The sequence below is a fragment of the Drosophila elegans genome, unplaced genomic scaffold (assembly GCF_018152505.1).
Source record: "Drosophila elegans isolate 14027-0461.03 unplaced genomic scaffold, ASM1815250v1 contig_271, whole genome shotgun sequence".
Lineage (NCBI taxonomy): Eukaryota > Metazoa > Arthropoda > Insecta > Diptera > Drosophilidae > Drosophila > Drosophila elegans.
The window spans coordinates 99,574-118,507 of NW_024545647.1; the positions used below are offsets into that span (position 1 = coordinate 99,574).

Here is an 18,934-nt window from a genome sequence, read left to right on the forward strand (position 1 = left end):
GCAGTGAGTGTTCTTCATAAAACATCAAAGAATAAGATAAAAATATCATCTGCACTTTATTAATTTGCGCTAGCGGAATTGAATCCGCCAGCCAATTGCTTGGGTGAAAGTTTCCGTGAGATTTTTTAGGAAGTTAACAGAGAATTAACAGAGGGAATTTAGATTCTGCGTGAATCTGTTGGAAGTGAAAACTGGAAAAGGTCTGGGAAATTCGAATCTGTGTGATTTTTTTGGAAGTGAAATTTGGAACAGGGCGTATTAAACCCTCTGCCAAAAACAAACATAAAAATTGATCAATTTTGACCCGACTATCGGTCGGCCAAAGAATTGTGGACACAACCGTGAGTACTTTATAATTCGCCGTCCATCGGAGAAGGTTTTCGATGGATCCCACTTTTCTTAAGATATACATGAAAGAATTATATCTTGGTTATCAATGGCCACCTCGATTCTTATAAAAAATCCATTTATACAACAATTTGTTATATTTTTAGAAGGAATGAAAACATTTTGCATTTTTAAAGAAACTTATAGAAAGCGTACTTGGTTTTTAAAGCAAACAAAAAAAAGAAAGTAAGCAAACTTCGGCAACCCGATGTTTATATACCCTTGCAGCTATTGCAAAAATTAAATATTCTTGAAAACATTAAAATTATCATTTACTTGCGTATATATTTAAAATCATTGAAGATATGATGATTTGCAGCTTAATTATTCGATAGTTCGTATGGCAGCTAGATGACATCGCTTTGTGATTTTAATAAAATTCAAAGTGTAATTCTGAACTGTCAAATTATTAATAAGTCGAAAACAATTTTAAAAAAATTACAAAATATAAAAGTTACATTTAAAAAATCTATTTTTATACCCTTGCAGAGGGTAGTATAATTTCAGTCAGAAGTTTGCAACGCAGTGAAGGAGACATCTCCGACCCTATAAAGTATATATATTCTTGATCAGCATCACTAGGCGAGTCGGTCTAGCCAGTGCAAATCGAAAATAATCAAATTCCGCAAAGACCCTCGGGCACAAATAGGTAGATTGGTTTCTAACCAACCTACTACAACGCGAAAAGACGCTTCTTGCGATGTAATCGCAAACACACATATTAATTAATTAATTAATTAATATACGCAGACTATAATTAAAGTGAAGACAATGAGTCAAAACGATATCCGCATGCACCGTCAGCGCGAGCAAGACGAGAGACGGTTCTCATCGATCAGAAATAATGCATATTTCTCGTTTACTGCAACCGAAAATTATGCAAACCCAGACAATACGCGGTCAATCACCCCCAGTTCGACTGACCTCTTGAACGTAACGAGCGAGAGAGCGCGCTCTTGCTCTCCCGCGCTACCATCGATGTCTCTAAAGCCAAAAAGTGCCGAGTGTACTCCAATGCATGTATGCACTGACCTATTATTATCAACAGTAAGTAGCACAGCAGTGTCTTTAACCACTGCAACGGTAACAACAACAACAACGACAACAACAGCAGCAACGGTATCGACCAACCGTTTATTATCATCATCAGCAACTTCGCCATCGATAAACAAACCCATAGCCAACACAAAAACGGCGTTCGCTGCGCTGCCCGAAAAATACACAATAAGCAACGAAAATAAAAGGCCGGCTGTGCAGACTGGTATGGATCGCTACATCCAAATAAAAAGAAAGCTGAGCCCCCTAAATTCTAAGCGAAAAATAACCCGTGCCAATTATAATTCAGCTGAGACTGAAACGCCCATTAATACAAACAGATTTAAAATTTTGGAAGACGCTACTGACGAAGAGGTTGACGAAGCTACCGAAGCTGAGAAGAAGAAACCGAAGCCCCCCCCCAATATACATCCGGGAGAAAAGCTGCAATGAACTTGTTAACAAAATAATTGAGCTTATTGGAAAAGATAACTTCCATATAATTCCCCTTGTGAAGGGCAGCATACACGAAACAAAAGTTCAAACGAAGAACGAAGACAATTACCGAGTGTTGTCTAAATATCTTAATGACAAGAAAAAGAACTTCTACACGTACCAACTTAAAAGCAGCAAGGGTCTGCAAGTTGTACTTAAAGGAATTGAATCCGATGTAACACCTGAAGAAGTAAAAAATGCACTACAAGACAAAGGCTTTAACACTAAGACAGTCTTCAATATCTTGAACAGGGATAGGAAACCGCAACCACTCTTCAAGATAGAGCTCGAACCGGAAACTAAGCCCCTTAATAGAAACGAAGTGCACCCCATATACAAACTTCAAATCCTCCTCCACCGTAGAATCACAGTAGAGCAACCACATAAGCGCAATGGGCCGGTACAATGTACGAACTGCCAAGAATATGGCCATACAAAGTCATACTGCACACTACGCCCAGTGTGTGCAGTTTGTGGAGACCTTCATGACTCAGCACTCTGCCCAGCGAGCAAAAACGACTCCAATGTAAAAAAGTGCGGCAACTGTGGCGGCAATCATACAGCCAACTACAGAGGTTTCCCAATATACAAGGAGCTAAAAAGTCGCATCCATCAACGAGGAACCACTGCCCGCTCCCACAACGCAAAGCTCACAGCATCAAAATCAAACCCTGAAGTCTTCTTTTCGACTGCACCCAGCTCCTCACTAGAACCCGTAACCCTCAACAAAAATGTGACATTTGCAAGCGCTCTAAAATTAGGACTGGCTCTTCCTGTATCTAAAACTTCATTTCCACAAGCAGCATGTCTAGAACACAACATGACTCAACAACGTCAACCAACGGAGCAGACACAAAGCAACTTTGAAGCAATGATAGTTAGCCTGCAACAGAGCCTAATGGAGTTTATGTCGTTTATGCGCACAACTATGCAAGATTTAATGCGAAACCAAAATCTTCTGATTCAAATGCTGGTCTCACAACAATCAAAATAATGACGTCCCTACGAATTTCTACGTGGAACGCTAACGGCGTCTCACAGCACAAACTTGAGTTAACTCAATTTCTACTCGACAATCACATCGATGTAATGCTACTTTCAGAAACACACCTTACAAACAGATACAATTTTCAAATAAGAGGCTACTCATTCTAAGGAACAAATCATCCGGACGGTAAAGCACATGGTGGGACTGGCATTCTAATCAGAAGTCGTATTAAGCACCACTATTATAACAAAACTGCTAAAAACTATCTACAGGCCACATCTATAGGCATACAACTGATTACCGGCAACCAACTAACTCTAGCCGCCGTATACTGCCCCCCTCGTTTCAATATAACCGAATATGAGTTTCTGCAGTTCTTCAACACATTAGGTGACCATTTTATAGCAGCAGGAGACTACAATGCCAAACACACACACTGGGGATCTCGCCTCGTGACTCCAAAAGGGAAGCTGCTTTACAATGCAATCATAAAATCCAACAACAAGCTTGACTATGTCTCTTCTGGTAGACCAACATACTGGCCGACAGACCCAAAGAAACTACCCGATCTTATTGACTTCCCAAAAATCTTATAAGCGCCGAATGCCTTTCGGATCTTTCATCTGATCACTCGCCGGTTTTATTTCATCTTCTCCAACAACCAGGAATATTAGAACACCAGTTTAACCTGACCTCACAAAAAACCAACTGGCTCAAGTTTAGAAAATATATTAGCTCACATATTGAGCTATGTCCTCGCCTCAACGACGAAGCTGACATAGACAACTTTGTAACTACACTGGAGTCCATACTCGTCACTGCGGCTCGAGTTTCCACACCCCCAACCCCAAATATTCAATGCGAGCAAAAGAAGTCAAATCTACAAATCGAACAGCTTGTCCTAGAAAAGCGGCGCTTACGTCGGGAGTGCCAATTCTATAGATCGCCATCTGCCAGGCAGAACTTGAAATACGCCTCACGGCAACTAACTAAAGCTCTAAAACAAGAAGAATCATATGCCCAGCGCCGTTATATAGAGCAACTGTCATCAACTTGCTCAAAACACTCACTATGGAGAGCCCACCCATCTCTTAGCTCACCGAAAGAACCCGGGATGCCTATTTGAAACCCCTCAGGCTGCTGGGCGCGCAGCATAAAGATAGAGCCAGCACATTCGCCGACCACCTTAAAAATGTCTTTCAACCAAATCCTGCCACCAATGCATTCACTCTGCCGACTTTTGCATATGACACCCAGCTTCACCATGAGCCAATCGAGTTTCGCCCATTGGAAATCGTTAGCATCATCAAAAACCATATGAACCCGAGAAAATCTCCAGGCTGCGACCTCATTACCCCTAAAATGATCACGGAGCTTCCATATTGTGCCGTTCGCACCATTACACATCTCTTCAATGCCATCGGTTAACATGGCCACTTTCCAAAAAGATGGAAAAAGTCAATTATTATAATGATTTCGAAGCCAGGAAAAGACCCCACAATCCCCACATCGTACAGACCTATAAGCCTACTTTCATGCTTATCTAAACTCTTTGAAAAATGCATATTGACTCGGATAAACACATATCTACGAATCCAGAATGGAATTCCATCACACCAATTCGGATTTCGAGAAAAACACGCAACGATTGAGCAGGTCAACCGAATAACATCAGAAATTCGAAACGCGTTCGAAAAACGTGAGTACTGCACCGCCATATTTCTGGACGTCTCTCAAGCGTTTGACAGAGTTTGGCTAGAAGGCCTAATGTACAAGATCAAGACAATGCTTCCCAGCAACACTCACAAACTTTTAGAGTCTTATCTACACGACAGAAAATTTGCTGTGAGATGTAACACTGCCATATCTGACGATTTTTCTATTTTGGCTGGAGTCCCCCAAGGTAGCGTGCTCGGGCCAACATTATATGTCCTCTACACAGCAGACATCCCGACAAGCAGTCGACTGACAACATCTACTTTTGCTGATGATACAGCTATACTCAGCCGTTCAAAATGTCCAATACAAGCAACTGCGCAACTAGCTCTTCACTTGGCCGACGTTGAAAAATGGCTATCTGATTGGCGAATTAAAGTAAATGAACAAAAATGCAAGCACGTTACTTTCACCCTGAATAGGCAAAACTGCCCACCCCTCACATTAAATAACACCCTGCTTCCGCAATCAAACGAAGTAACGTATCTAGGAGTACATCTCGACAGAAGACTCACATGGCGCCGGCACATTGAAGCCAAAAGAACACACTTAAAGTTGAAAGCCAGTAGCCTACACTGGCTCATCAACGCTCGATCTTCCCTTAGCTTAGACTACAAAGTCCTGCTGTACAACTCAGTACTAAAGCCTATACGGCTCCCAGTTATGGGGGTATGCTAGCAATAGCAACATCGACATAATCCAGAGGGCTCAATCAAAAATCCTGAGAACGATCAGCGGGGCACCGTGGTACGTTCGCAACGAAAACATACATCGTGACTTGAACATCCCACCAGTCAAAGCAGTTATCGCAGAAGAAAAGGATAAGTACCTCACCAAGCTTTCTTTGCACCCCAACCACCTTGCAAGAGGTCTAACAAGGTTGTGCAACCAATCCCGTCTTCGTCGCAATTACTTACCTACCCAGCGACCAACTTGAGGAACGCGCAACCAAAATTACAGTCCACTGTTAGTTAATGTTTAACTTTTAAGATTCGAAAACTTATTGTTAGTCTCAAAGCTAAGAGAAGATTCAATAAATAAAGCAAAGTTGATTAATGAGCATAAGTTGATTTTTATTCAACGTTCTGTTTAGGTGATTGATAAACAAAACAGTTAGGACTCGAAAGACTGAGCTGAATATTGCTCCTGAACTACTGGAACGGGTAAAATCAGCGTAAACCTATTTGTCTTGTACCTTACACACAGGAAAAAGCAGCAAAGTAAAATTAAATATGTGCACATTTAAATTAATAGAATATATTTTAATTAACTGTACATTTTTCTATTTCAGTTCTGTAAAATATTGTATTTGATGAAAAATATGCTGCATGTACAGGGTGGACTACCAATTTTGCTCAAATGATGCTGCCAATTTGTCAAATATTTAGTCAAAGGTTTGCGGTTTACCAAATCTTTAAGATCGGGAAATACTGACAACTGGTTCCAAAGTAATCAGTCTGCAACCGAAACCGCATGAAAAATAAAAATGAAATCCTTCTAGGCAGTTTATGAACCAATTTTTTTCAACATGTGCGTAAACAAACCAGTATCGTTAATGGGCAAGCCAACGCGTTTCCGTGTTCGTCCAGAGCGTTCGGCCAAAAATATTGCCGCTGAGTGTGTGTGACAACCCATCATCATCAAAAGGACACTTTTAGCACGTCGCTGCAACGATTATTGACTAAAGACCTTAGTCTGAAGTCGTACAAAGTTCAAATTTTCAGAACGCGGAATGGGCCGAAGATATTTTTTTGTATCTATAAAATGCAATTGATGCAGGAGCTAAAGGCGCGCGACCATCCGATGCGTTTTCAGTTCGCGCAATGGGCCGAAGAGCGCTTTTTTTTCTTTATTCAGATTAATTGGGTCTTCTACTCTCGAGCCGAGAAATAGAGTGGTTATTAAGGAAATTAATTACAAAAGTTCCTACATATCCGAAGTATTTTTTATTAGTATTTAAAAACACATTTTTAACTTATAAATTTTTTTTTTTAACTTGAAAAAAAAAATTTTTCCAGAACCTTGGAACATTTTTGATAGCACATGTTTAAATCACGTTTTGGCGAGCGGGTTGATTTAGAGCAATATTATATTTTAGATTCCTAGTTACGTCGATAATGTTTACACAATAAGTGAAAAAATTAATTTTTTTACGTAATTTTTTAACCGATTAAAGGCTGGAAACATGGAACAAAAAAAAATTCGATATCGTACTCGGCCAAGCAATTGGAAAAAAAAATCGGCCTAGTTCCTCCACAAAAAATTCTACTCGGCAGCTTAATAATAATATTTTTGGGAAACGCGTCCAAAAAGAAATTTCTGTGTGTAACTTTATTGAATAGGTACCTTAAGGTTACCAGGAACATGCGAAAAAATAAAAATATAAAAAATATCCTTAAACCCGATGGTCACGACAATAAACAGAATTGACGTGTTTGGTGCTCCGAAAACACGCACGTCGAGGAGAAGTTAATGCATCCACAACGAGTAACTGCCGTAACCGTAACCGCCGTAACCGTTAATCTGTTGCGGCAAGTTGGAAGATATGGTACCAGTAGGACGGCGCTACGTACCTCAGCCACGTTACAGTCGAACCTCTGCGCAGTACGTTAGAAAATTAAATAATCAGCCGAAAGGGCGATGTATCCTGGCCGCCTTGCAAATGCGTTTTGAGTGCTATGCCATCCATCCAGATTGACGAACAAAAACACGAGATTGAAGTCGCCATAAGGTCAAAACCATCGAAAATGTGCTTGGAAATCGGGCCGATGGGATGGCCTTCTGCAAGACCTCCTGGGACAGTCAAATGAGTACAGTGAGTACAGTCACAAACAGACCGTTATGTTGGGGCTACTCAATAAAATACTCAATACCCTGTATAAGGAAGCGTTTTCGACCCTTTACGGTATATGTTCTTGATAAGGAACACCAGCCTATTCTAGCCATATACGTTTTCGTCCATTTGTCCGTCCAAAAATTGCAAAAAAGAACCATTATTTTAAAAGTTATAAGGGTTTTATTATGACGTCACAGCATTAAATATAATATAAAATTCCTGTTCGAAGTTGCAAGCTCGTATTTTTTTTTGATTACTAGTCACTACCGTTACTAAGTGCCAACTCGCTGCCTATCTAGCAATCGGTAGGCCTTTGCTTGTGTGACCGCTTAGACTGCTTGCTTTTTCAGTAAGTTATTTGTCATTAACTAACAATTTTAAACTTCTATCCAATAGAATTTGGCATTGCGCTCTGAAGAAGAATTCATAAGACACTAAGAAGTTCTATATCTTCAGCTAGCTTTGAGTCAAAGTCGCTGTTCGCTGAAAAAACCAGACCAGTCTAAATTTTATACTGACATTCAAACCTCTATATATAGCGAAAGACCGATTGCCATTATTACACTTTAAAATTGAAAACATTACTTTTCGCAGATCTTCACTCATCCTTTTCGGCACTGTCCTTTATGTTAAATGTTCAGACGGCCCTCGCTCTCCCGTTCTCAAAGGCCGCGCTCTAAATCTTTCAGCGTTCCAGCCACTCTTGGACAGTTGCGACTGCGCTCAGCGCATAGAATAAGCTAGTTTTTCAGTTCATTTCCGCGCTATTTTTTGAAGAAGTTCGATTAGTCTTTTCACCGCGATCGCCGAGTGCTTTTCTTTTTCACCCCCACAGCTTGTCCCAACTTTTAGCTGCCACCTAAAGCTGCCGACGCCTGGCTGACACTCCACACACTCACATTCGCTAGACCACACACATAAATAGCGACTCGCCAGAAGCTCTGAGAGCTTGGATGGGAGGTTCTTTTGCATCCACCTTATAGCCCGGACATCGCACCGAGTTACTACCACCTTTTCCTATCAGTGTCGAAAGATATGGATAGCGCAAAAAAAAAGCTACAAGAGAGTATTGGGAAAACCGACTGGCTCAGCTTTTTGCAAATAAGGACGAAGGATTTTATGAGAGGAGTATCGTGAAATTACCATAAAATGGTAATCGGTTGTAGGATAACTTTGCTTATTTGAAATAAATCGATTAATTCTAACCATAAACAAGAAAGGAAGCAAACTTCGGCAAGCCGAAGTTCATATACCCTTGCAGCAAGAATTAAATATTTTTGAAAACATTAAAATTAAGATTTACTTGCATATATGTTTAAAAACATTAAAGCTATGATGATTTGCAGCTCAATTATTAGATAGTTATTTTATATATTTATATTATTTCTATGGGAGCTATATAGTATAATAGTCCGATTTTGATGAAATTTAAACCGTAATTCTGAAATATTTAACCATTACTATATGTCTAAGAACTAATAAAAAAAATTAAAAAACAGCAAAGTTATATTTTTTTGTATTTTTTTCCGATTGTTCCTATGGGAGCTATATGATATAGTCGTCCAATTTTGATGAAATTTAAAACGTAATTCTGAAATAGTTAAACATTACTATATGTCGAAAAACTAATAGATAATTTTAAAAAAGGCAAAGTTATAATTTTTTTTGTATTTTTTTCGATTGTTCCTATGGGAGCTATATGATATAGTCGTCCGATTTTGATGAAATTTAAACCGTAAATCGAAAATTATTAACCATTACTATGTCGAAGAAACAAAAAAAAAAATTTTTTAAAAATTCAAAAAGATTTGAATTTCATGTACAAATAAAAAAAATTCATAAGACCGACGCGAAAAAATTTTGTGTGGTTTCCAGTGTTTTATTTATTGCCAATATTTCTGGCGTGAGCGCGATCTGCGCAAACGCACACACACACACATATATACATATACAATTCCTTTACAGCATCCAAGAGGGTCTGAGCATGACATCAATTTCAAGGCGGTCATTGCAGGACATGAAGGCCCCATCTTTGAATTTGTTCCTCATCAATATGAAATTTATTTCGAGCAATAATATTTAAATTCATTCAATTCCATTTAAATAAAAAAATAAAAATTTAAAATGAAAAAATGTAATAAATACTAAAACCACCGAAAACGAAATTAGTTTAAAATTGATTTTTAAAAAAGTATACGAATAAACTCGACACACTATCGACTGAAATACAAAGCCCGTTCGGTCTAACAACAAATAGTTCCTTTTTATTGGCATGTCCAGCGGGAGTCCTAATAAATTGTCGCATATTCCAAAGCCGAAAGACCCAAGAATTTCCGTAAAGCGGCCATCACCAAAATCGGTTAGAGGATCTCCTTCGTCCCAAAATAGAGTTACGCGATCCAACACAAAAAATAACTCTAACAGCGGCAAAAAAAAAGCGCTAAACAAGTTCATTGATATCTCAGACCGCCTCAGTAAATTTGAATATCCGACGCAAAGAAGTCCGAGCTTAATGAGACCGAATCAAAAAAGGGTACGACGAATTTACCCCGTGATTGGTGGCAGCCGGAGAGCTAAGTACAATTGTTGTTACGGTGCACACTGGTCCCAAAGTCCAAAATTTGAGCAAGAATCCAATTTTTTTTTTAAGAGTTGGGCAAAAACAATATTTTATTGCGATAGAGTAATATTCAGGGCAATTGAAAATAATAGTTTCAATTGAAATTGCATCCCTGCGATCGCTGGCAGTCCTGGAAATCAGCTGATCGTTTACCGCAAACTTTGGCATTGCTTTCTCGTGAAATTAATGCAAAGTTTGAAAACAAATTGTGTAAAATCTAATATCTCGATTGCAATAATTCAAAATAGATGATAATTGTGCAGGTATGTGAAATATTATGTAATATTGCAATATTTGTTATATGTGTAATTTCTTTATTAATATGTGTTTTTGTGATGTTATGTGTTTTAGCAATTCTAACCTAACTTATGTCGTGTTCCGTGGAATAAAGGTATATAGTATTTAATCGTATTTAAGAAACTATTGATACAGATGTTATCTTTAACATATATATTTTTTGATTACACTAATTTTTTTTGTCCGTTTTTGCCCGATTCCATGAAATATTGTTTTTTGACAGACAACATCAATTTGAGCTATGCTGAAATGGTAGAGGTTTGGCTGGCAAATGGTCGTGAAAATAAAAGTATTTATGATTTTGTGCTGCAGCATATTATTAAAACATTAAAGGAACATATAAAGAACTCAATAGACAAGAAAATAGCAAACTTTGTTGCTGCATTAAAAACACGGTTAAACAATTGTAACCGGAATGTTTCAAGACTTAAGAAGAAGCTGGCTCGCATTACGTTTCAAAATCAAATTATTACCATCTGATTTTATGGAAGAGGCCCCCAAAAATTCAGGACGCCCACGACTAAACTATGATGCAGGAAGTTGCCGATTAAAGCAAAGATTAGCTGCCGATCTTTCATCTAAAAATAATAACGACGTTAATCTTCTTGCTCATGCAGCAAACTTGGCTGCAAAAAAGGCGCGATTGACCGTTGAGGAAGTATCTTCCAAAGCAGAGCATGTACCTTTCACTCCAGAAGAAGCCTTAGACTTTTTAATTGAAAACGGCTTTACAAAAAAACAGTATATGAGCATAAGGCTGCAAAGTAAATGCAGGAATTGCGACATTTATCCGAGCTACAAAAAAATTATCGCTGCAAAAGATAAGTGCAGGCCAAATGTCAATTTCTTAAATAATAATATTAATACAGATGATGCACATGATGATGGAGATGACTTGGACACAACTGAATTTACTAATGACTATTCTTTTGATTTAGATGTAGAAAATGATTAATTTAATAAATATATGTGATAAAAAAAATAAATAAAACTAGCCGAAAACTTTCCTCATTTTCTATTTTAGTTATTTTTTCATTTAAAATATTTATTTTCTGATAAGAAACTAAAATCTAAGCCATGTAAAACTGAAAGCAATATCAATTGACAAACGGACGTATGAGTAATTTTGTTGTTTATAAGGGGAGGTAAGGAAGGCGTGGCCCGATCGCAAACCATTTTTGCGCAGGCTTTTTATATCCAACAACCATTAACTGTACCAAGTTTCAAGCGTATATCTTCATTTTTCTAATTACTGCACAAATTTTGGACTTTGGGACCAGTGTGCGGTGGTACGAAAGGTGACACAAGCTGATCCGACCCAGACATATATTCCTTTAGGCTGTCGGCTTCCTCCGTGCGACCTTAGGGACCTTTTTACGGCAATTTACATTAACAACCGAGGCTAACGGCGATCGAAAAAATTATCCACCTCAATCCCAAAACGAGTGGCGATGCACACAGCATAGTTTCCAATGCGCCTCATACTAACGATGGTTTTCGATCAGCTTGGGCTAACCTAACTGAGCTTTTCGAAAACAAACGTAACGTTTTTTACGGGATCTTCCTGAACTTACACTAGCGTATTTACGAGAGCGCACAAATTGAGATTCGGATCGGGGCCGAATTCTACCATCCATCCTCCAAAGCGGCACCCGGACGAACTTTTGTGACTCTCTTCTCTGGATCCTGCTTTAAGGCAGTATTTCCCACGCGTTAGACGCTTTCCTTTACAATCTTTTAGGAGGTGAAGGATCTGCCAATAAAAGTGGCAAAAACATCCGTTTGAATTGTGAGGATAATTTTCTCCGGACTACTACGAAAGACGATAGCGGCAGGTAAATCGTAAGCCTTCCGTTTCGTGATCCTGAGAACGTCAGGTTCGCCCTGGGACCCCAGATCCTTCGCGTAGTCTTAATTCCTAAGGAACGAGCAGCGCCTAAAAAGGGACAGTCAACAGAAAATTAAATATGACGCCGTGATTTAAGAATATCTCGACCTCAACCACATGAGAGAGGTTCTTCCTACTAATAATTCTGCATGTATACGAGGAGATCTGGCGATTCAAGTTCTGCAACAGCTGGCGATTGACGTACAGCTCAGCCGTCCAAGAGCGACCAACGTCATTCGGAATTATATGTATGTACATGATGTCCTTTCGGGAGCTGATTCCGCAGAGGACGTTCAGCTCATTTTTCGTGAGTTACAAAATGCAGTAGATTCCGCGGGTTTTCCATTAAAAAAGGTGACCTCCAACCACAAAGAAATGCTAGCTCATATCCAAAGAGATCATTTTGTGAATCAGACTTCCCTGAGTTTGACACTGAAAGTATAAACAACTGTCGGAGTACGTTGGAAAGCGGCGTCCGATGAATTTTTCTTCGTTCCACCAGATTTATCAACTATCAATTTCCCAAATTTCCAAGCTGTTTGAGCATGCAGGCTGGCTCGCTCCATTTGTAGTGTATGCCAAGATCTTAATGAAAGATTTGGTTCCGGGAGTTAGGGTAGGACGATGAACTTCCACGTGAGTCTTGCCTAAAGTGGCGCAGTGCACCAGCTCCTGGCCAAGACGCGTATTGCGCCAGACAAAACTGTCTTGCTTCCAGGCTTGAGCTGTGTGGAGCGCTACGGCTCTGCCGAGATGGCCGAAGCAATCCTGCCTAGCATGGCGATGCTAACTTCGAAACTCCATTGCTGGACCTATTCCACTAGACCCGCAGTCGAAGCAGTCATACTGGTGATCAAAGTAAAAAATCGTCTTCCGACAGAAGATAAACTATATCGCTTTTCTAAGTTAGACAGAGCATTGCGTGCCCTCGCTTGTGTCCATCGGTTTTTCCAGCGATATAGAAATCACTCGCCGCTTTCAGGGGTCTATCTAGAGGCCCAGGAAGTTTCCGCCGCTGAAAGGCTTATGATTATCTGCACGCAATTACTTACCATACAACATATAGACTACTCATTTCATACGTCGAAAATGGACGAACAAATTTCTAAGCGACAGGCCCCAGGGGCTCTTAGCAGCAGGTCCTGGCGCTTCGTCTGCATTCGGATATTTTGCTCTCTCATTTTATTCTCATTTTTATGCTCGTGCACTCATTGCACGAGTTCGGTCGTTAGTCGCAAAGAGGAGCATGTATGCGTGATCATGCATTCTCATACATGGGTGCATGTATGCGTTTATTTTATTTCTACGGATCAATAATATTTTGTCATTTGCTACTTTTCATACTTGGTACCCTAACAATATTGTAGTACATATTTGCTATAGGGATTATGTTAAAAATAAGAATATTATATTTTATAATATATTTTTAAAATTTTGGCATACATGTTATGTTCGTTTACAAATTCCAATCAGTGGTAGCAGTAAAATGTTTTGCATATATGTATGTATTCGAGTTAATAGAAATCAGTCCACTGAGATAGGAACAGGGCATATCGCAGTCGGTGTCACTTAAAGTACCGATTGCTCTTAACTTGTTGAGAAAACGTCAACATAAACCAGCTTTTGTTGTTGTTTTGCGAGCGGATGGTGCCTGCATACCCTACCGACGCTTGCTAATTAGAGGTGCGGGCAAAAACCAATAAAGCTGTTTGGCTTTTGTTTTGTTTACATTTTTGAGAATGTTTTAAATGTTATGTTTAATGATCTTCGGTTGATTTATTTTTTAATGATTTACAGTGTAATTTTAATTGTCTTTGACAATTTTTATTGTCACTTATGAGTACCTTAAAGAGCTCCTTAAGCGCAACAAGGGGCCATTTTCCACGGAAAATCTCCGCGTCGACGAGAAGTTCGAAGATCTCCAGCTTGCTGATTAGAGGTTCTACTTGCCAGCAACGATTCCCTTGATCCTGGGTGCGGATGTGTATAGAAATGTCATCCAAACAGGTTTTCATTCGGTTGTCGAGGGACTGCCAGTGGCTTATTAGACGGCGTTTGGCTGGATCCTTTCCGGAGTCTGCGATCAGTCCTGAAAACAGTTGCAATGTCAGCGGGTGCAAGGATGCGGAATGTTCAGGCGGCCTTCGCTCTCCCGCTCTTAACGGTCGCGCTCTCTAGCTTCCAGCGGGTCTTGGAGAGGTACGAAGGCGCTCACCACATGGAATAAGCTAGTTGTTAAGTTCGGTTCCAAATGTCAGCTGGTGACTTAAACGCCCGGCCGGCCGTTTTTTCTTTCCACCTCGTTTGCCGATTGTTTTCCTTTTTCACCCTCACAGCTTGTCGCAACTTCCAGCTGCCCCCGAAATCTTCCGACGCCTGGCTGACACCGCACAACATTCACATTAAATAAAAGACGCAGCTCTCTATGTGCAAAAGACATGAACTGAATACAGAATAAAAGTCGAGTGTCCCGATTATTACATTAAATATCCAAATTCCAAATATAAACTAGAAAACAATTTTTTAACGAAGTCTCAAATTTAACGGAATTGCTCCTGAAATTAGGAAAATACTTCATACATGACCCTCTGTAACATCTGCTTAGGTATATCGAGGACAACAAAAACTAACTTCGGCAAGCAAAAGTTTAAATACCCTTGCAGAGTTTGGCGAAGTAGCTTTTATACTGTGAGAAATATCCTGAAAAACATACAATTTTAACCGATTTTACCCAATTGTTCCTATGGGAGCTAAAAGATATAGACGTGCGATTGGCACGCTCTTTCACCCTTATCATGGTATGCATTAAAAAATATGATTTGGAAAGATTCAGGTAAACAGTTTATAAACAGCGCGAAATATGGTGAAAAAATAAAATTTGAACCCATTTTGCTCTATTGTTCCTATGGGCACACGCGATTACGCTGATCAAGGGATCAAGGTATGCGTAAAAAAATATGATTTGGAAAGATGCACGTCAATATCTATGCAGCTATAGGATATAGACGTCCGATCGGGGCGCTTTTCAAACTTGATTTGCGTACACATGTTTTGAGAGAACTGTGATCGCTAGCTTTTAAACTGAGCTCGCAAACGGATAAGAATATATATACTTTATGGGGTCGGAAACGCCTCCTTCACTGCGTTACAAACTTCTGACCAAAATTATAAAAGGTAAAAAAAATGAATCTAAAACCGATTATTTTGAAATAGTTTAAATAGGTAAGTACATATTAGACACATTTTTTTAATAGGTAAGTACATATTAGACACATACCCTCATATTATCCATAAGTTCGTCCTGACTCGATGCATTTTTTAGTTTATTTAAGTCATCCTCGACGATATGAAGCGATTTTAGTAGCAAATGAACATCTACCATATCAGCTAAAATAAGCAAACGGGTAACAGCTGATAGCAGATTTCTAGCTGCCCGCACCATATTTCCCCGCTTTAGGGAACTGCATGGATCTTCAGAAAATTCTCTCGCTGCAACGCTCATCGCATCTCCCGTTTTTTTTACTTCATCCACAGCGGTTAACATTTCTTGTGTGATATCTGGGTTCTCATAAGCAATCTGTTCACCTTTTTGAATAAAATTTTCTGTTGCCTTTTCAACAGCTGCAACTAACGCACTGGCACGTTTTGATTTTCCTATAAATAAATAATGCAAACTATTAAGAAACGTAGTTAATATATGGTTAAAAATATCAAACAGGTAGAAGGCAGCGTTTCTGACCCCTTTCAAGTATATATATTCTTGATCAGCATCACTAGAAGAGTCGATCTTGCCATGTCCATCTGTCCGTCCGTCTGTCTTTCAGTTTTAAAGCTATCTCCATGAAACTTTTCCAAAAGTTGTCTTTCTATTGCAGGTAGTGCATAAGTCGGAGCCGGATCGGACGACCATAGCATATAGCTTCAATAGGAGCAATCGGAAAAATAAATGAAAACAAATTATAAGTTTGCTGTTTCTTAATTTTTTTTTTAGTTTTTCGATATTTCAGAATTTTAGTTTAAATTTTATCAAAATCGGACGACTATAACATAAAGCTCCCATGGGAAGTATTAACCAATTTTTTTTTAATTTATCTTTTTTATTTTATAATTAAAAAAAAAAAAGTTTTTTGACTTATTAATAATCAGAGTTACGCTTTTAATTTTATTAAAACCCTAAAACGATATCGTATATAATAATTATAATAATAATTCAGCAGCAAATCATCATAGCTTCAATGTTTTTAAACAAATACGCAAGTAAATCATAATTTGTATGTTTTCAATATATAAGAACTTCGACTTACCGAAGTTTGCTTCCTTTCTTTTGTGTATTAGTTTACTCAATAGATGAGCTGCCCACAGCTCTAGTTTCGGAACGGTTTTCTTATTTTTAATGGGATTTATTGCTTTTGCTGGCTACTATTGTAACCAATCTCCCCACTTTTGCATAACCACTGCAGCATGTGACTTTTCCGAAGCGTCTGCAAGCCTGGCAGTTTAATAATCGAAATTAATCTGCTTTGAATCCATCTCGGTATTCTAATTTTCTCCAATAATAATAGTTTTTCTTTATAATCCGACCATTCCTGGGCATCATCATTTGATTATTCCTAAACCCAGCTATTTTCAGAAATCCAAAGTTTTTGCACAAATAACTTCCCTGTAATGGTTACTAAGGCTAACCATCCTAACGGGTCATACATTTTTGAGATTGTGAAAGGAACTGTTAATATTAAAATTATCTTTTTAGGGTTCCCAAAAAGAAGTTCCAATGTTTTGGCAAACTCATTTTCATTAATAGTTATAATCTTGTTTTCACCTGTATCCTCTAAAACATTTAATATTTCTGGCTTTTTAGAAATCCATTTCCATAAATTCAGGTTAACGCTGGAAATCTGATCTATTATATTTATGGGGTTTTCGCTGAATAGCCTCCTGTCTTTAGATCATCCATGTAGAAGTCATTTCTAATTATACTACAAATTTCTTTATTTTTACACTTATCAGCTATTACTACTAGAACTCTAGTCTATGATATTAAAAATTTCCCAATTACGGTTTGGTGAGGAAGGTAATATTTTCCCTCCTTCTTCGACTCAACCATATGTCCAAGATCAATATATTTTCCCATAAATGATTTATAGCTTATAAGTTTCTCATTTCGCTGGAATATTTTCTCCATGCTAATAAGCCGTGTCAATGCTTATGGCTTTGAATCCCATAAGGATGTATCGTCCTTAAATGGAATCCTAACAATATACTTGATTGTCAATTGTGGTAGTTTTAATGAAATTGCTTTCACAAATTTCAGTTTCAATGTCATTCTAATTATCATATTCCACTTCCCAGAATCGTTCCAAATCTTGTACTTCAACAGCAAAGTCATAATTTTTTTTCAAATATTTTGCCGATTGTTCCTATGGGAGCTATATGCTATAGACGTCCGATCCGGCTCGTTCCGACTTATATACTACCTGTAATAGAATGACAACTTTTGGGAAAGTTTCATGCAGATAGCTTTAAAACTAAGAGATTAGTTTGCATATAAATGGACGGACAGACGGACGGACAGACGGATAGACGGACATGGCTAGATCGACTCTGCTAGTGATGCTGATCAAGAATGTATATACTTTATAGGGTCGGAAATGTTTCCTTCACTGCGTTGCAAACTTCTGACTGAAATTATTATACCATCTGCAAGGGTATAATTAAAAATTCAATCAGTCGATTAGGCTGATCCGAAAAATTTAAGATTGTTTTCGTACCGCTTGGTTGGAAGTTTCCAAGCGGCATCGTAGTTTTCTGCGGAACCCAAAAATAGGTGAGCGACAACTTTTCGCGCTTCGCCTTTTAAAGCTGACTTTAAATAATTATATTTTAGGGAGGTGCTTAGATTCTCCCTTGTATGTATCAACTCGACATACAGTTCTTGTAAGATGACCCACTCTTTGGCTTCACCGTCAAATGTGGGCACCTCAACTTTTGGTAGGCTTGGCAAATTTTATATTTTACCCACCACCTCCAAATTACTAACAACTTTCTCCTTAATTTGCTTATTTATTGCAGTCGAAATATTCTGAATGTCAAATTCCAACTCGATAGGGATTAAATCAAAATCTACACTACAAGCTCCGACTTTTGTTTTAACTCCTCCTCCTGCCTGAGGAAATGAATTTTATTTTCCTAATTCGCAGAGTTTCTCGTTTCTGACTTTGAATTTCTAAGAACGTTTCATTTAATTATTCCCTAAGCTGCTTAAATTTACGTTCTATCAACGAATGTCTATGCTCTTTTTTAACCTCTGCAACTTATTTAAGAGCCGACAATACCTAGCCTTACCTCTTTTTTGTAAAATATTCACGCTCTACTGGACCAAGCTTAATTAAAAAATTCCCTTTCTATCTCGTTAATAATTTCTATACCCTCGTTTGAGAAATTTCTAACACCTTTTTTGCTAATTTCCCTACACGTTTTGTTTATTTCAGACTGCCTTTAAAGCAGATCAAGATTTTCTCGGACACCATTCTATATATAATATATATATATATATATATATTTACTTAAATATATTTTATCTTGATATGGTGCTGGTCGCTGGTGTTGTCGCTGCATTCATCATTGCTGTAGTTTCTGCAGTTGTCTTGGACACCGCTGTATGTGCTGCTGCTT

General features: G+C 38.4%; 1 protein-coding gene across 1 annotated transcript in view; it reads right to left on the reverse strand.

Moving 5' to 3' along the window:
* The window catches only part of LOC108146894 (catenin alpha), a 121,198-nt gene that overhangs the window by 92,278 nt on the left and 9,986 nt on the right, over positions 1-18,934 (reverse strand). Inside the window, exon 2 of the mRNA XM_041708559.1 lies at positions 15,540-15,916. Coding sequence (XP_041564493.1) covers positions 15,540-15,916 — 377 coding nt within the window. The remainder of the gene's footprint in view (positions 1-15,539; positions 15,917-18,934) is intronic.